The sequence below is a fragment of the Netta rufina genome (assembly GCF_964035555.1).
Source record: "Netta rufina genome assembly, chromosome: 6".
NCBI classification, from domain to species: domain Eukaryota; kingdom Metazoa; phylum Chordata; class Aves; order Anseriformes; family Anatidae; genus Netta; species Netta rufina.
This window is the reverse complement of record NC_140129.1, coordinates 2079823-2095877: the sequence shown is the minus strand read 5'-3', so window position 1 is coordinate 2095877 and position 16055 is coordinate 2079823. Positions and strand designations below refer to the sequence as shown.

Below are 16055 nucleotides of genomic sequence, written 5' to 3'. Positions count from 1 at the left end.
AAATAGGAGGGAAAGCAGTTGTAAGAAGTATTTTGCTAGGAACTACATCCTTGAATAATATTTTAAAAATATTTTTATAGCTATTGGATAGTTTGCATAGTAACAGGGTAGCTGGAAATCGTGCAGAGAAAAAGAATGATTCGCAATTTATAATTATTGTGAAATGTTTTGAATTGATAATACATGGAGAAAAACTTAAATTTAGTTGCTGCACTAAAACCACAGAAAGCTTTGCAGGCAGTTGGATTTACATCCCACGGTAAGTAGGTACTTGGTATTAAAAACACAGTCACATGTGTGCAAGTATTTTCTCCAAAGGAGTTAGAAAATATGCCCTAAAGAAAATATCTTTGGCTTTCTTGCCTGGTTATCCACTTTTCAGTGATGTCTTGTGGTCCTGTTTCACAGAAAGTACCAGAACAACTACTTTCTAAAGCAGATGGAGAGATGAGCAAGTGTAAGGAAGGTTAGGGCTGAGCAGAGCAGCCGCAAGAGCCATGCAGTTGTGCACACAGCTGAGATGGGCTTCTCTGCCTGGTGAGAACATCCTTTGGCAAAGGACACTAAAACTTGCAGATAGGAAAGCCCAGACTCTCCTGGGTGTGTATCTCAGAGGTCTGACTCGCAACTGTTGTTTGGTTTCTCTCTTTTTTTTTTTTTTCTTTCACTTGAAGTATTTAAGATTACAGAGAAGAGGCAGAGTTGAGGCAGGATGCTCATCTGTGGAGCACCTAGGTTTCACAACTGAATAGCACCTCCTCGCACCAGCAGCAAGTTGCTGGGATCTGGAGGGGAGTTTAAGAGCTACAAAAGTCACTTACGAAAACTTGGTATCTGTAATGCTGCAATCAGTCAAGTCACCATCGTTACGTTTTATTGCTCAGCAGGGAAATGAATGGTGGGAAGGGATAATGTGTTTTGAGGTTCAGAAGAACATGAATTATATTTACATAAACATCTCTATAATTTATGCACTTGTGGAATGGCCAGAGAAAACTTATTTATTTATTTTTTTATTGTAATTTTTCTGCAGGATCCTTCAAACCAAAAATGTGGAAGAAAGAAAACTGTGTCCTTCAGCAGCATGCCATCAGAGAAGAAAATAAGCAGCGCCAGTGACTGTATCAGCTTTATGCAGGCTGGGTGTGAACTGAAGAAAGTTCGTCCAAATTCCCGGATTTATAACCGTTTTTTTACTCTGGATCCTGACCTGCAGGCTCTTCGCTGGGAGCCTTCCAAGAAGGACCTTGAGAAAGCCAAGCTTGATATTTCTGCTATAAAAGAAATCAGACTAGGGAAGAACACAGAAACATTCAGGAATAATGGACTTGCAGATCAGATTTCTGAGGACTGTGCTTTGTCGGTAATTCATGGTGAGAACTATGAGTCCCTCGACCTGGTTGCCAATTCAGCTGATGTGGCCAATATTTGGGTATCAGGATTAAGGTACTTGGTTTCTCGTAGCAAACAACCCCTGGATTTGATGGAAAGCAGCCACAATACCCCACGATTTGCCTGGCTAAAAACTGTATTTGAAGCAGCAGATGTTGATGGTAACGGCATAATGTTAGAAGATACATCTGTGGAGCTAATAAAGAAGCTTAACCCCACCTTAAAGGAATCAAAGATTAGATTGAAATTTAAGGAAATCCAGAAAAGCAAAGAGAAACTGACAACACGAGTAACAAAAGAGGAATTCTGCGAAGCCTTCAGCGAACTTTGCACAAGACCTGAAGTTTATTTCTTACTTGTGCAGATATCTAAAAACAAGGAGTACCTAGATGCCAATGATCTCATGTTGTTTTTAGAGGCTGAGCAAGGAGTAACCCACATAACAGAAGAAATGTGTCTAGATATTATACGCAGGTACGAGCTTTCTCAAGAAGGACGATTGAAAGGTTTTCTTGCAATTGATGGATTTACTCAGTATTTGTTGTCCCCAGAATGTGATATTTTTGACCCAGAGCACAAAAAGGTTGTCCAAGACATGACACAGCCTTTGTCCCATTACTACATCAATTCATCCCACAATACATACCTGATAGAAGACCAGCTGAGAGGACCAGCTGATATCAATGGTTACGTAAGAGCTTTAAAGATGAGCTGTCGGAGTATTGAACTAGACATCTGTGATGGCCCAGATAACGAGCCCATTATTTGTAACCGTAACAACATGACATCGCCACTTTCCTTTCGAAGTGTTATTGAGGTGATAAACAAATTGGCCTTCTTTGCTTCAGATTACCCCCTTATTCTCTGCTTGGGGAACCACTGCTCAGTACATCAACAGAAGTTAGTGGTACAGCACATGAAAAGGATCTTTGGAAACAAACTCTACACAGAGACACCTTTATCCTCAGAAGCCTACCTTCCCTCACCTGAGAAACTGAAAATGAAGATCATTGTGAAGGGGAAGAAGCTGCCCTGTGACCAGGATATATTAGAAGGAGAAGTCACAGATGAAGATGAAGAAGCTGAAATATCCCGGAGGCTGTCAGAGGACTTCTCAAGGGAACCGAAGCTTATCTGGCTCTGCAAAGAGTTGTCTGACTTGGTGTCTCTATGCAAATCTGTCCGATACAAAGACTTTGAGACATCCATGAAAGCTCAGAATTACTGGGAAATCTGTTCCTTTAGTGAGGCAGAAGCCAGTCGGATTGCAAATGAATACCCTGAAGATTTTGTCAACTACAACAAGAAGTTTCTCTCCAGGGTGTACCCAAGTGCTATGAGGATAGACTCTAGTAACTTAAATCCTCAAGATTTTTGGAACTGTGGTTGCCAGATAGTGGCAATGAACTATCAGACCCCGGGGCCCATGATGGACCTGCACACCGGCTGGTTCCTACAGAACGGGGGATGTGGGTATGTTCTCAGGCCTTCGGTCATGCGTGATGAAGTGTCTTATTTCAGTGCGAATACAAAGGGCATTGTTCCGGGGGTCTCTCCCCAGGTCCTCCATGTCAAAATAATCAGTGGTCAGAATTTCCCAAAGCCCAAGGGTGCATGTGCAAAAGGGGATGTCATAGATCCCTATGTTTGCATAGAAATCCATGGGATTCCTGCAGATTGCACCGAGCAAAGAACTAAAACTGTTCAGCAAAACAGTGATAACCCCATTTTTGATGAGAGCTTTGAGTTCCAGATCAATCTACCGGAGCTGGCCATGATCCGTTTTGTTGTTTTGGATGATGACTACATCGGGGATGAGTTCATAGGCCAGTACACCATCCCGCTGGAGTGCCTGCAGCCCGGGTACAGGCACATACCGCTGCGGTCTTTCGTCGGCGATATCATGGAGCACGTTACCCTCTTCGTGCACATTGCAATAACCAATCGCAGCGGAGGCGGAAAGGCCCAAAAGCGCAGCCTCTCCGTGAGAATAGGAAAGAAAGCCAGGGAGTACACCATGCTGAGGAACACCGGTCTCAAGACTATTGATGACATCTTCAAGCTGGCCGTGCATCCGCTCCGAGAGGCCACCGACTTGAGAGAAAACATGCAGGTATGGCCGTCCTGTGCGCTGGCGTGTGCTGGGCGTGGAAGCAGAGATTCCAGTGAAAGCTGCCGGGAGGGCAAACTCGCTGGATCTGGTGAAGCTTCGGGCCCACAGCCATTGTCAGCTTTTAACTGCACATCAGCGGGCTGATAGCTGCGGGTGCTAACTAGCAAGCAGGTGTGGGATTAGACAAAAATGTTTTAAAAATCGATGTCCCTTCTGAACACACACTTTGCTGGTTTTATTTGAGGAAACAGAACTGAGGGTACGTTTGTGTCCCCAGGCCTCGGGTCTTAAATAACTTAATTTCCTCGCTGTTCCTGGAAAATGTCAGTAAGCTTTTGTTTTGCTAACTCAGTGAGGGTTATGCTGTTTTGTTTTTTTGTGTGTCTTGAGTATAAGAAAGAGTGATGGATGTGTCATTAAGGTCTTGTCTACACCAGAGAAACCCACCGTGCTAAGAGCAGCATATTTCCCTGGGCGCCTGTTGCCACTGTTCACCCAAGGGCTGCAAATGTTTCACCCACACAGCTGGAGGCCACTTGGGCTGTAATTTCCTCCCTGCTAAATAGCCGTGTTGCCTTGGCTGGCCGAGTGCCTGCACAGACACCTCTGACACATCTTGGCTCAGTTGCTCTCCAGGCACATGCAGGTGCTGGCACTCAGCACAGCTCCCCCACTTCACACCTTGGTGGTCAGCGGGAGCTGATGTTGCAGCATGGCCAAGCCTGACCAGTGCTGGCTTCTGCTCTGGTGGGCGATTGTGCAGCTCTGGGAAGGGTCACCTCAGTTCAGAGGTCCGGGCGCTGCCTAGAAACAAAACTGAGTAGCATTAAACAATGAGTTTTCTCTAATAAATAGCTGAAATCAGCCACAACTATCTCCTTGGTAAAGACACAAAAATGATTCATTTTTCTTTCCAGAAAACAGGAGGAAAACGCATAGCATTTCATTGACCCCACTCTTCTGGACAGAGTCTAAAGCAAATTAAATGTTGGCAGCTGGAGAAGTTTACAAAATGACATAAGTTTTAAATCACTCCCAAAGGAATAGTCTAAGCATATTTTTAAGAATGGGAAACTCTTCCCAGCCTTTCCTTTCCTGCGGGTCTTGAAAGTACCAAGTTTGAACCGCTGACTCCACCTTCTGTCTAGGTCAGGATTATATCTGTGAACTGTAGGAAATAAAATGTTCTTTGACTTTGACTGAGGAATAGCATTAATCTGCCTGCCAAGTGAAATTTCAGTACGGTGTCTGAAATTTCTTGTTCTTGGGAATGCTCTGTAAAGACACAGTCATTACCTTTAACTGCATGCTAATGTATTTGATTAATGAGAGAAGTCTCTGTTAATTAGCTGGGCATTCTTCTGATGACTTTTTTCAGGAAGATGTGGGGTAACATTTACAAGGTATGGATTGTTATAATATTGTCTTGCTTAAATTTTGTGTGTCTTGGTCACTCCTGGTATGACTCAAGAGAAGCTCAATTATGAGGGTGAGTCAGCCATCCATCCACTGACTTGATAAATAAATAAATTCTGGCATGTTGGTTTGGTTTGACCTGTATATCCTGTATTGATTTTCTTACATGCGACGTAAGAAGGAGAAAAGAGTGTTTGTGTTTCTTTGTGATGTGGAAATGCAAGGCTGAAAACAAAGTGTGTTTTTCCTGCTTGTCTTTCCCATGGGAAATATGAGGTCTGTCAAACTTGTTCTTGCTGGAGGATGATAATGATAGGAGAACGAGGTGATTACAGCATCAAAAGCAATCGGAGTCGGAACAGCTGAGGAGAGAAATAGCATTTTAGGCTGGTGGTTTAATGTGCTGGGGACCAAAGCATGTCCCTATTGGAGCTGGATTTGTAATGCAGAGTAACTGCAGAACTGGCCACTGGGATATCCCCAGCAATGTTGTCTTGTGGACGTCTTGAGCACACAAAACAAAACTCTGACAATCCTCTGAATGCTAGCCTGACCCTTCTGGCTTCAAGGCATGCCTGTGCTTGTATGTGGGCACACAGTAGAAAGGAGAAGCAGGAAGGCACTGCCTGGGTCTTAGCAGGTGGGTAGCTGATGGCAAGTGGGGATAAGTGCTCAGGTGTTTCTCTTCCTTCCCCCAGAACGCCATGGTGTCCGTCAAAGAGCTGTGCGGGCTCCCGCCCATCGCGAGCCTGAAGCAGTGCATCCTGACCCTGTCCTCGCGGCTGGTGAGCAGCGAGAACACGCCCTCCGTTATCCTCTGCATGAAGGATGCGTTTCCTTACCTAGAGCCTCTGGGTACCATGCCTGACGTGCAGAAAAAGGTCCTGGCTGCATATGACCTGGTAGGTGCTTCCCACTGCTACCCGTGGCCTTCCCCAAGGCTGTGAAAGTGGCCGACTGTTTGCTGGCTTTCACGCACCTTGAAGTTTCTGTGAAGTGAAGGGAGCTGTTCAAACGACTTCAGCTATGCAAAATTGACCTTTTATTGTCCAAATTGCCACACTGAGCTTTTTGTTGTTTATTTTTTTCTTTAAACACAGTTGTGACTAGCACAGGTTGGCACTTGAGGAGGGACTTTGTTTATAAAAATAGCAGCCATTCAGCATGTACCAGCAGCTGTTTGTTGTTGTCCTTGAGAGAAGGCACAAGATTTGTGTGTTTCCTTTTGCTTCCCTCCCCTCAGCAGAGGGCAAGGCCGTCAGACAGGGAGGCGCAGTGTGGGAGTACCCAGGCAAAGCTGAGCCATCCCCCTCCTGACGCCTTTTGGCAGCACCGTAAGTAATGCCTGTGTCCCTGCTAAACCAAGTAAATGTCACTCTTGGAGAGAGAGAACGCCGTTGGAAGAGAAGTTTTAAAATGCTGACTATTTTGTGGGAGGAAGGCAAGGGCAATATGGTATGGAAATACTTGTGAAATATAAAGAAATGAGCTAAGGTAAGTTGAGGCAAATACTGCTGGTCAGCCTTGTGTGCTGAGCACATATATCACAGCTGCTTGTGACTATCAGCTGCATGCGACTTCGATCGGCAGTAGTTGCTCTCACGTTGTGACTCTCAGGTTATTAGACTGCCCCATGACTTCCCATCCTTAGATCCGCATCAACTGATAGAAAGCTGTGTAGTTCTGTGAAACATGACTTAAATAAATCAAAATGCATGTTCAGCGCACCAGCAGTTATTTCCACATCTTGCGTTTGTAAGGAATGAAATGGCAAGTACCTTTGGGGACATCAAATTGCTCCCAGAGACCCTGAAGTGCTGCAAAGAGTGATTGCATCTTTGACCAGCTATTCTGTGTGCCAAATGCTCTCCTCTCCATCTCAGTTTTTGCTGCTATAACACACTCTGCAAGAGAAAATCAGCTGGGAGGAGGGGGAAAAAGGAAACACTAATATAATTAAAAGACATACTAAAATACTCTGAAAAAACTTTGCGTTCCTTCCAGGTAGTTTATCTTACTTGGAGGTAATAAAGCTGTGGTAATAAAATACCAGCTGTACCAATATCAGAAGGAGGATTTGAAGACCGGCCAGCTGCCATGTTTTAGATTTTACTTTTTTGTATGGAGTTGTTACATGGTGTGATGTTTGTTTGAAAGAGCAAATACCACAAAGGTAGGACATTTTTTCATATTGGGAGGCCTGGTTATAGAGATTTAACAAAATGAATGTGCCATCTCTTAACTTTGTAATTATGTACTGAAGAGTTTACATGGGACATTTCAAGGCCTCCTTGTGCTTTATAAAAAAACTTTTCAGTTTTAAATAGGTGAAAGGCCTCTTTTGGATGCAGATAAAAACACTTTTACAAATGGTGTTAGATGGTTGCTTTCAGGTGTGTCTCTGATGGAGGAAGATGTACCTCTAATGTCAGGATCTAGCACAAGGGCTTTAAAACTAGAGTGAAGGGAATTCTTCTGTGCCTTTGTAAAGGCTGATATGAGATGCAGTCCTGGTTAATGAGAACATATTACTTTAAAATATTGTTATTCATGTTGTCTGGCTTGGTCTGCATCTTATTTTTCTAAAACTATTTGCTTCTGAAAAAGCAAATGCCAGATTTAATGAGTGTTTTTGCTTTATCTTGGATATTTTCTTTTTCAGACAGTGTCAGCAGCAGAAGATTGAAATCTATTTTGTCTTCTGTGTATTTTAAAAAAATGAAGTTGCTATCAATTTTAATATTGAGAAAGGACTCCTGCTATGGTATTTGTGGTGACTTGTTATACATGTAATCCAGGGTGTATTTCTTTACTAAGGAAATTGCTGGGATGAAGCTTTTCATGGTCAGTTTGAGTGAGAGGTTAAATCAGGCAGGCAGCATGAGATTCGGCTGGCTTGATGAGTGTGAACTAGAGGACAACAGTGAGCATTGAGGAAGATGTGGGGACAGAAAGAGAAAGGAGGAGTTTAACAGAAAGGGAGATTTTTTTTTGTGCTTTTGTTATCCAGGAAGAAATGCTTGGTAGCAGTGCGAATGAGAGCACGAAGAGATGTTGGTAGAAAGCAATATAAAATATTTTAGGTATGGTTAAAACAAACGAAGAGGATTTACTAAAATTTGGCCTTTCAAGTTGCTGATAAGCATGGCTTCAAGGAACTGGATCTACAGTTGTTCAACTGTTCAACTCAAAGCACGTTTTGGGTGAATAGGCCTGAAAGCAATTTCAGATACATTTAATAGAAAGTATTGATGTTGGCCTCTCTCTTGTATGGATGGTTGTCGTTAATTTCTGTTACAATACCATGAAGAAAAGTTTGCCCCTAAATCTCGCAATGGAAAGCTGTCGGCTGCAGATGTGCCTTGCTCGGAGGTCTGAGGGACAAGCAGCTTGGGGCCGGCACCTGTCATTCCCTGCCTCAGAAAGCATCACATATTTGAAGCACTTGAAAGTGTCTGCTCTGAATGTCATCTCTGATAAAACAGCCCTAATGTGCTGAATTTTTCCTCCTACTGAAAATTGCCAGCTGACCATATCTTTTTTCTTTTTTTTTTTTTTTTCTTTTTTTTTTTTTTTCCAAAATACATACAAACTCTGTCAGCGTGTTTAATGGGGCGTGGGCAGTTCTGACAGCCTGGGCAAATGGAGGTGCAACTACTCAGAGACCTGCCACAGCCATCCTGAAAACAATTAGCTGTCTGTTCCCTTGTGTTCAGCCTTTGTCAGCAGGCAATAGACAAAGATCGCTTTGTGCAGTTTGTTTTTTTTTTTTTTTTCTCTGGGTAATTAGTTTTACCATTGTGTTCCACCTTAAGTATTTTCTTTTCAGAGAGGCCCTATTAGAATAAAATTTAATGTGCTTTGTTTAGGGAACTGAAATGATTTTTCAAAGGCTCTATTTTTTGTTCTTATGGTTACATTGCAGCAGTTTTGTAGAACTCACCTACTGCTGTGTCTCGTGGAGGAGGCTTCAGTGATGATACCGCGTTGTAAGGGAGTTTCTGCAGAGAACAGGGAATGGAAGCACTTGAAAATAAGATGGAATATAGGCAATGCACAGAAAACATTATTGAAAAATATGAGAACTACCAGAAACATGGTTTAGAACAGTTTATTTCAACTTACATACAGTTTTGGTTATTATCATACATAGTGTAGCATATAATGAATCGATTCCAGTGCTGTCATCCATTCCCCATATACATCCAAGGGTAGTGCAGCATGCCATCTGCAGAGCTGCTCTTGAGACCTTTCCTCTCCACCACGAGAGGACTCTTCTCCTTTGGCTCCACATCACCCATGGCCGGGCATTGGAAGAAGCCCGCTCAGGTGGGGGCAGCATGTGGGATGCACCTTATAACCTGTCGAACCTTGTATTCAGTGATCATGCTGGGGGGGGAATGAAAAGAAAAAAGGAGCTGTCAGTGTGAAGAAAAGGGATGGGGCCCAGCTGCACGTGACAGATGGCAGAATTATTCACTGCAAACAGTTACCCTGTGAAGTTAGAATTTTTTTGGTTGAGATTTTTGCATGGACAGATTGTGGTTTCTTATCACACTATATTCATTTGCTGATGCAAGCATGTGTGAACTCAGGGACACTTGTGCAGTTTGCTTGTCAGTTCAGCGTTACCTTTCCTCTGAGATTAAATGCTTGAAGCATTTGAAAATCAAACGTTATAAACAAGTTATAATAAATGTTCCTGTTGTTACCTATTCTTCTGGCTCTTGTGCATGTAGAATTTTTTCTAGCAAAATGAAGGCCTCTTTACAGGAACTGGTTGTGATTATTTTGTAACAGGTAAGGAAGTGCAGCGCTTCTGTTAGTACAGTTGAGGGAAGGCAAGTTGGAGTTAACCTCTCTGCTAATGTAGAGATGGACCGGGGATTTTTGAGAAGTGAAATAGTAGCTGTCACGCTGCTGTAGACACCGAGGTATGTAATGACAGTGATATTTTGACACAGGGATCGGTCCACGCATGCTAACAGAAGTCTGCAGAGGTGTGTGTAGAGAGGGCCTGCTCTTCTGTCTGTTTTCCTTTCAGATTCAGTCCTTGCCTCGATGCAGGCATGACAGTTATTTATTCCCAGGGAGGAAGCCCATTTTCCCAGTTTATGTAAATACAAAATGACTAAATAGATTTTTGGTGAGCTTTTCCACTGAAATCTGTATTTCAACTGGGACAGTGTCATCCCCAAAGGGCCATTTTTCACAATTCTCTGAACAGCTGAAAACAAGGGATATTGCAGAGCATAATGCTCACTGCCAAGAAAGTGTCATAACGCACTGACGTCAAACGCAGTCCGGTACATGGACACTGAATTCATAGCTGCCTTAAAGAGCTTTCTATCCAAAATTGGACATAGACTGGGAAAGCAATTACCCTTTTTCTTTCTCCTTTTCTTGTAATTCTCTCTCTTTTCCCACCACTCTCTCAATTTCTCTCTGAGAGCCACATCCATTAGACCCTTCTAAAATAGGAAAATGGTCACATCAGAACTTCTCTTACAGAATGAGATTCCAGTTGGGTGCTTTAGATGGCCTGATTCAGCACAAGCATGTTGAAAGCTGCCCCCTCCCCCTGTTCCTCCACTGTTTCTGTTGTTTTGTAGAGAACTGGCATTCATGCACCAGGTCACATTCTACAGTGCTCTGACACCATATTTCCCCAGAAATACTTGGAAGCAAAACCATAAAATTAGAGCTTAAAGTAAATTTTCTTCAGTTCCTTTTGCAGAGATTTCCAGCTAATGTAACCATCCCTGATAGCTGTTCCTCTAACTAGGCTGTTGCAGGTAAAGGCTCAGATACAGAAAACTGGCTTGGAGGGCACTGGGACACCAGCAAAGCTTAGTAGGTGGCCAGCATTCCTTCCCATGTCCTGGCACCATGGGGACATCCTCTTAACAAGACTTGCTGGCACATGATTAATTGTCTGGCAGTTTCATGTCCCAAATGGCTGCAAGAAATGCTTGATGCTAAAGAGGGAATCCTGCTGAAATTTTCATGAGCTCAATTTGCACTTCAGATGTTTTTCCAGTTGGCTGTGTTTCTGTAGCTTTTTTCTTTTTCTTTCGGTAGCAATAGAAGTGTGATATGGTACTACTTACCAAGACAAAATTCTTCATTGTCTAAAGCAGGCATAAGAGACTGGGACAACAGCAAAGAGGAGACACCTCAGTGGGAAGCTCCTATTGGATTTTTTTTTAATATGTTTTGTTGGTTTCTGTTCTAAACTTTGGAATATTTATGAGAAGATTGTTTGAACTGTCCTTTCTGTATCATTTATCTTCCCAGCAGGAGCAGTACTTTAATTTGCCACCAGGAGCTTTCCTTTTTTTTTTTTTTTTTTTTTTTGGTGAGACTGCTGTGTTAATTTTCTCTCCCCTTTTAAATTTGTAGAATAGCTTCTAGTAAAAGGAAGAAATTGGTTTCTAGCACAGGAGTTCATTAAAGTAAAAAATAATAACATTTTTTGTTCATTTTGTATTGATCTTGTGATTAAACTGTCTTTAGTACACACAAGAAATAAGTCTTAATTTCTTGTGAGTTAAAAAACAACATCTTCAGTGTTAAAAATATTTTATATTTCACTTAAAAATTATTTATCTATCAGGATCCCAAATGGCATTGACTAGGACACCTCCTGTTTTTTGAAAGCCTCTCACCAATGACATTAAAAACCAGCCTGATGGGTTCCAGGAAGAAGACTGGGACTTAAAAAACTGCCTGGAGAGCACCACTCAGCAGTAGCCTTAGCAGAGTGAAGGTGTATGGAAAATCAGGATGCAAAGAGTGCTCATTCTTCGCATCTGAGACATGTTGCTGGATTTCATAATATTGCTGGCAAGACTGGGCTTGAAAATCTGGGACTGTTGTGTGATTTATGGCGTTACCTTCCCAGAAGAAAATCTCACATCCCTCCCCGTTATGTTTAGAGCTTCTGGTTCTTGTCTTGGCACCACAAATAGAAGTAGGTGACATCCACAAGCAGGGCTTTGGATTTGATACCAACTGGAAAAGCTGGGAGCATTCAGACTGGGAGATGGTGGAGTCATTTGAGAACCGGTGCCAAAAAAAACAACACCATACCAACCCTGTGTATCTAGATGCCATATCACAGGGCTGTGTGCCAGAGCTGATGACATGATCAGAGCATCTCCCAGGGCCCAAATGGAGGTCCCTGTAGCCAGCGTGCTGCATCTCTGGACAGCATCCTCTGCTGCAGCTGGGAAACCTGCTGAAACTGCTGTCTGCTCTCCAGTGCCTAGCACAAGGGGACACGGGATGCCAGCTGACCAGCTGAGGCTCTCACCTGCTTTCACCTGTGTGAGGCTGAGTAGTGACCAACTGTTAGCATTAATTCCAGTAAGCAGTTACCAGTAACAGCTTCTTAGCTGGTCCTTACAGTGCTAACTCAGTAAATATCCCGTAAGGGATATCTACCTTGCGTGTAAGTGAAAGTGTACGAGGGGAAGGAGGAGGGAGTAGATTTTTAGTTAGAGTTTGACTGGTTTTTGATTTTTTTTTTTTTATGAGGGTATCAGTTGTGTTCCCAGGATTTGAAGAACATCTACTGTGGCAGGCTTAAAGAAACAAAAAAAATACAAAAACAAACAAACAAACAAAAGCTCCATGCTGTGATTTTATTCTTGGAAAGCAGCTACTTGCCTGTCGTACTCTTATCTGTATGAATCCATCTCTGATTCTTCGGAGTGAACATCCTTGCTTCATCCACAACAACTTGTCATTGCAATCATTAACAGTAGAGCTAGGAAGTGTGATCTCTGGCCAGCTAAAAATGTGCATCTGATTCTTGTTGGGAGCAGAAATACTGGGTCCTGCGCGCAGCGTTACTGCACCTGGGAAAGACACTATAGGCCTGCCAAAGTCTTGTATCAGAGTACACCCAGGATGTGTTATTTCTACCTAATGCATACATCCTAAAGAAACCTCTGAGAACAAACATCTGGTGGTGAAATAAAGGCATTATTTAACCCCAGATGCTGAGCCACGAGACTCTGAAATAACTCTCCGGATTTATCATGAGATAAAAGCAGCTTATTTTAGTCAAGAGTGCTGCTGTGTGAGAAGATAGAAGCGAGTTAAATTCTGCTGTATAATCTGGTTTTAACTGCTCTTGCTGAGGGGAGAGCAGTGAGACTTTGTCAGCATCAAAGGAGCGGAGGGCTGCTCTACCTGCTCTGCAGTAAAGGAAAATTGACATCCTGTTGCTACTTCTCTCTTAAAAGCAAACGTAACACCTTCATGTTTGATAATCCAAAGACAACTGCATCAGAAACTCCTGGGAATGAGTCCAGTAGTTGGAAGAAGACATGGTCAAAGTCATTTGTACCAAATTGCACATAAAACTCATGCTTCTCAAACTTTTGTGTGTGTGTGTGTGTGGCATAAATGTGACTCTTGTAAACCAAGTTTGTAGTGACTGGCTGGTGGGGGGGGGGGGGTTCTCGCTCCCTGTGCTGTTCAGACCAACTGCAGAACTTTTATCTGGCAGCCGAACAGCTCCTTCAGCACAACATGACTACGTGCTGCAGCATGGAACAGCCAGAGGCTGGGTAGAAATTGTCATTTCTTTCTAGATGTCAAGCGAAAACATCCAAGAGAAGAAATCAACATGATGCACAGACAAGCAAGTATTAAAGAGTGAAAGGCAAAGGATACTATCTAAAGTAATTTACGTCTCAGGTATATCCACCAGGCGTCTTCTGTTGAAAAATAATTTTGCACTCTATAGATGTGTCAGACCTTTTTCTTTCTTTATGTTTGTGAATCTGGTAATGGATTTTATTTTTTTTCATGTTCTTGTTTATGTCAAAGTGAAGGCATAGGTGTTTTTTATTAAATTAAGCCTATCTTAATAGTTTTGATTAGTGACAGAGATGGCAGAAGCAGAAAAATTTGGCTCTGAATTTCTCCAGAAGTTTGGGTGTGACATGGGGAAATGTCTCCTCCCTTGTATCTAATTAAAACAATAAGAAATGCTAATATGCAAGTGTTAGCTTAGTACTTTTATACCGTCTTCCACCAAAATTGTTGCAATTGACTGGTTGTGTTCTCATACTTAGTACATTTGAAAGTAGGAATGATTTTAAAAGTTGTAACATTTTGTCAAAGCTTTCAGATGGTGGCTTCTGTAATTTCAGGATATAAAGTTAGGCAGTATTCTTTCATGCTGCCTGGATTTGATTGAGTTTTGCAATGTAGGTCCCAGGAGAGCAAGATTATTCTCAGACATAGTTTGCTATACAGCATGTTCTTTCCTTCTGTAACAGATGTACATGTATGTGCCGCCTTCTGCAATTTCACAGAATATAGCATTGAAACAATTTGTTTGTTTGTCTGGGCTTCTGCAGGGCTTTGGGAGGACTGTTAACAGCAAAGGAGAGAGCAAGTTTCCTGAGCCTCCCTTGCAAGAAGGGAGGCTCAGGAAACTTGTCCCATAATGGGTATTTTGTCTGTGTTTCTCTTAGTGGTGTACTCTGGGAAGCCGCATAGATAGGGGTATCTGAAACATGTGAGCATTCTTGGTGAAACTACCTGCCTTTTTTTTTCCCTTTTAAACTTCAGCAGCAGTGTTCAGATGCTGAAAGCTATAGAATTTAGATTAGAATTTCTCCCAAGGGAACCTCAAGAAACACTGAAGCTTTTTGAACCACCGTAGTGCATAAAGATGCGCACAGGCTTAAGTATCTCTTGAAATCAGTTCTATTCATGGCTTGGTAACATTTTTCATAGCAACTTATGTTGAGCAAAGTATTTATTTCTCCTTGCATTTCAATAAAAGCACTGATTATGAAGGGCTTGGTTTCACATAGAATGAGTGTTGTTTGTCTCCTAACTCTGCTTACTCCTGAAATCACTTCATGTTATTTACAGAGGTGTCTCACTGATGTGAAACAGCTGTTCTTTGATTTCTGGAACAAAGATCTTCTGAGCAACTGTCTCTTAGCCTGATGTAGATCTAGGGGACCTGATATGAAGCAATGATCCAAACGTTATAGTGCTGTTTGCAGAACAGAGCTCTTCTTGAGTTTTACCCTTGTTGTACCTTTCTGTGGACGAGATGTTGCAGGAAACCGTGGTAATGAAGTTGTTTTTCATTTATTTTCTGACAGATGATTCAAGAGAGCAGGGTTCTTATCGAGACGGCAGACATCACTCATGACAAGATCGTTCAGTGTCAGAAAGCAGGTAATTCTCCTCTAATGTGCAGTTCTGGATAGGAGATGGGAAACAACGTGCCATCACTTTCTTAGTTTGAGACTTGAGCATCATCTTTCACCTGATATTTAAGTGAGTATCCTCATCTTTCCGTAGCAGACTCCACCCTCCTGAAGGCTCATCTTCCAGCAGCAGTGGAGGTGTAGGATCAGGGAGAAATCCTCAGTTTTCACCTCAAGTCTATTTCTCTATCTGTTTTACAGCTCTGAAATGTCTGACAGCATTTAAATAAGTCAAATGAACTAGAAAGGAATTCAATTAAAATGAGGGAGTGGGAAGGTATGCTGCCTTTACTGAGCTCTGTTCTCTGCCATAGTTACTGTCTTAAACACAAAGGCTTTGAAACCTACTGAACCAAGCTCTCTTGCCTACCTTTACTTAATTTTGCCATTTCGAGTTGATTTTGAGCTTGGAAACATGCACCAATATAATCTCTTCATGTCAAAATGAATCTGTGTGGCTATGCATTATGTATGTTAGTTACATGGGCACAAGGAGGTGTAAGTAGACTTAAGGCAAATCATATTTTGCTGGTGTATGATATTGGATGTCTCTGCCTGAATTAGAGCTGTCTTGTGTGCATCAGTAGAAAGGGAGAAGATGATTTCAGAAGTGGCTGCCTGTATGCTCTGCCACGGGTTCACACTCTGTTTGCAGGATGGTCAAAATGTCTGCGATTCGCAGTTCAGCTTACTCATGCAAACCTTCTTCATCACTTGTTCAGGACAGTAAGCCAGACTCCAAACTGGGACGTTTCCTGTAGTTTCTGCTGATACACAAAAATAAACCCTGCTTGAGAGATAAGAGTCCACATTTGGTGGTAGTAAGATCTTAATCCTCTACAGCTAAACCCGTCAGCTTTCATATATCAGAAACCATGCAGAATAAA

General features: G+C 42.3%; 1 protein-coding gene across 1 annotated transcript in view; it reads left to right on the top strand.

The window, feature by feature from the left end:
- Positions 1-16055, top strand: part of PLCL1 (phospholipase C like 1 (inactive)) — a gene marked incomplete at its 5' end in the record, with an annotated part of 187284 nt that overhangs the window by 144689 nt on the left and 26540 nt on the right. The window contains 3 exons of the mRNA XM_084288624.1: positions 1034-3505; positions 5620-5823; positions 15061-15136. Of these exons, the coding sequence (XP_084144750.1) occupies positions 1034-3505; positions 5620-5823; positions 15061-15136 (2752 nt within the window). The remainder of the gene's footprint in view (positions 1-1033; positions 3506-5619; positions 5824-15060; positions 15137-16055) is intronic.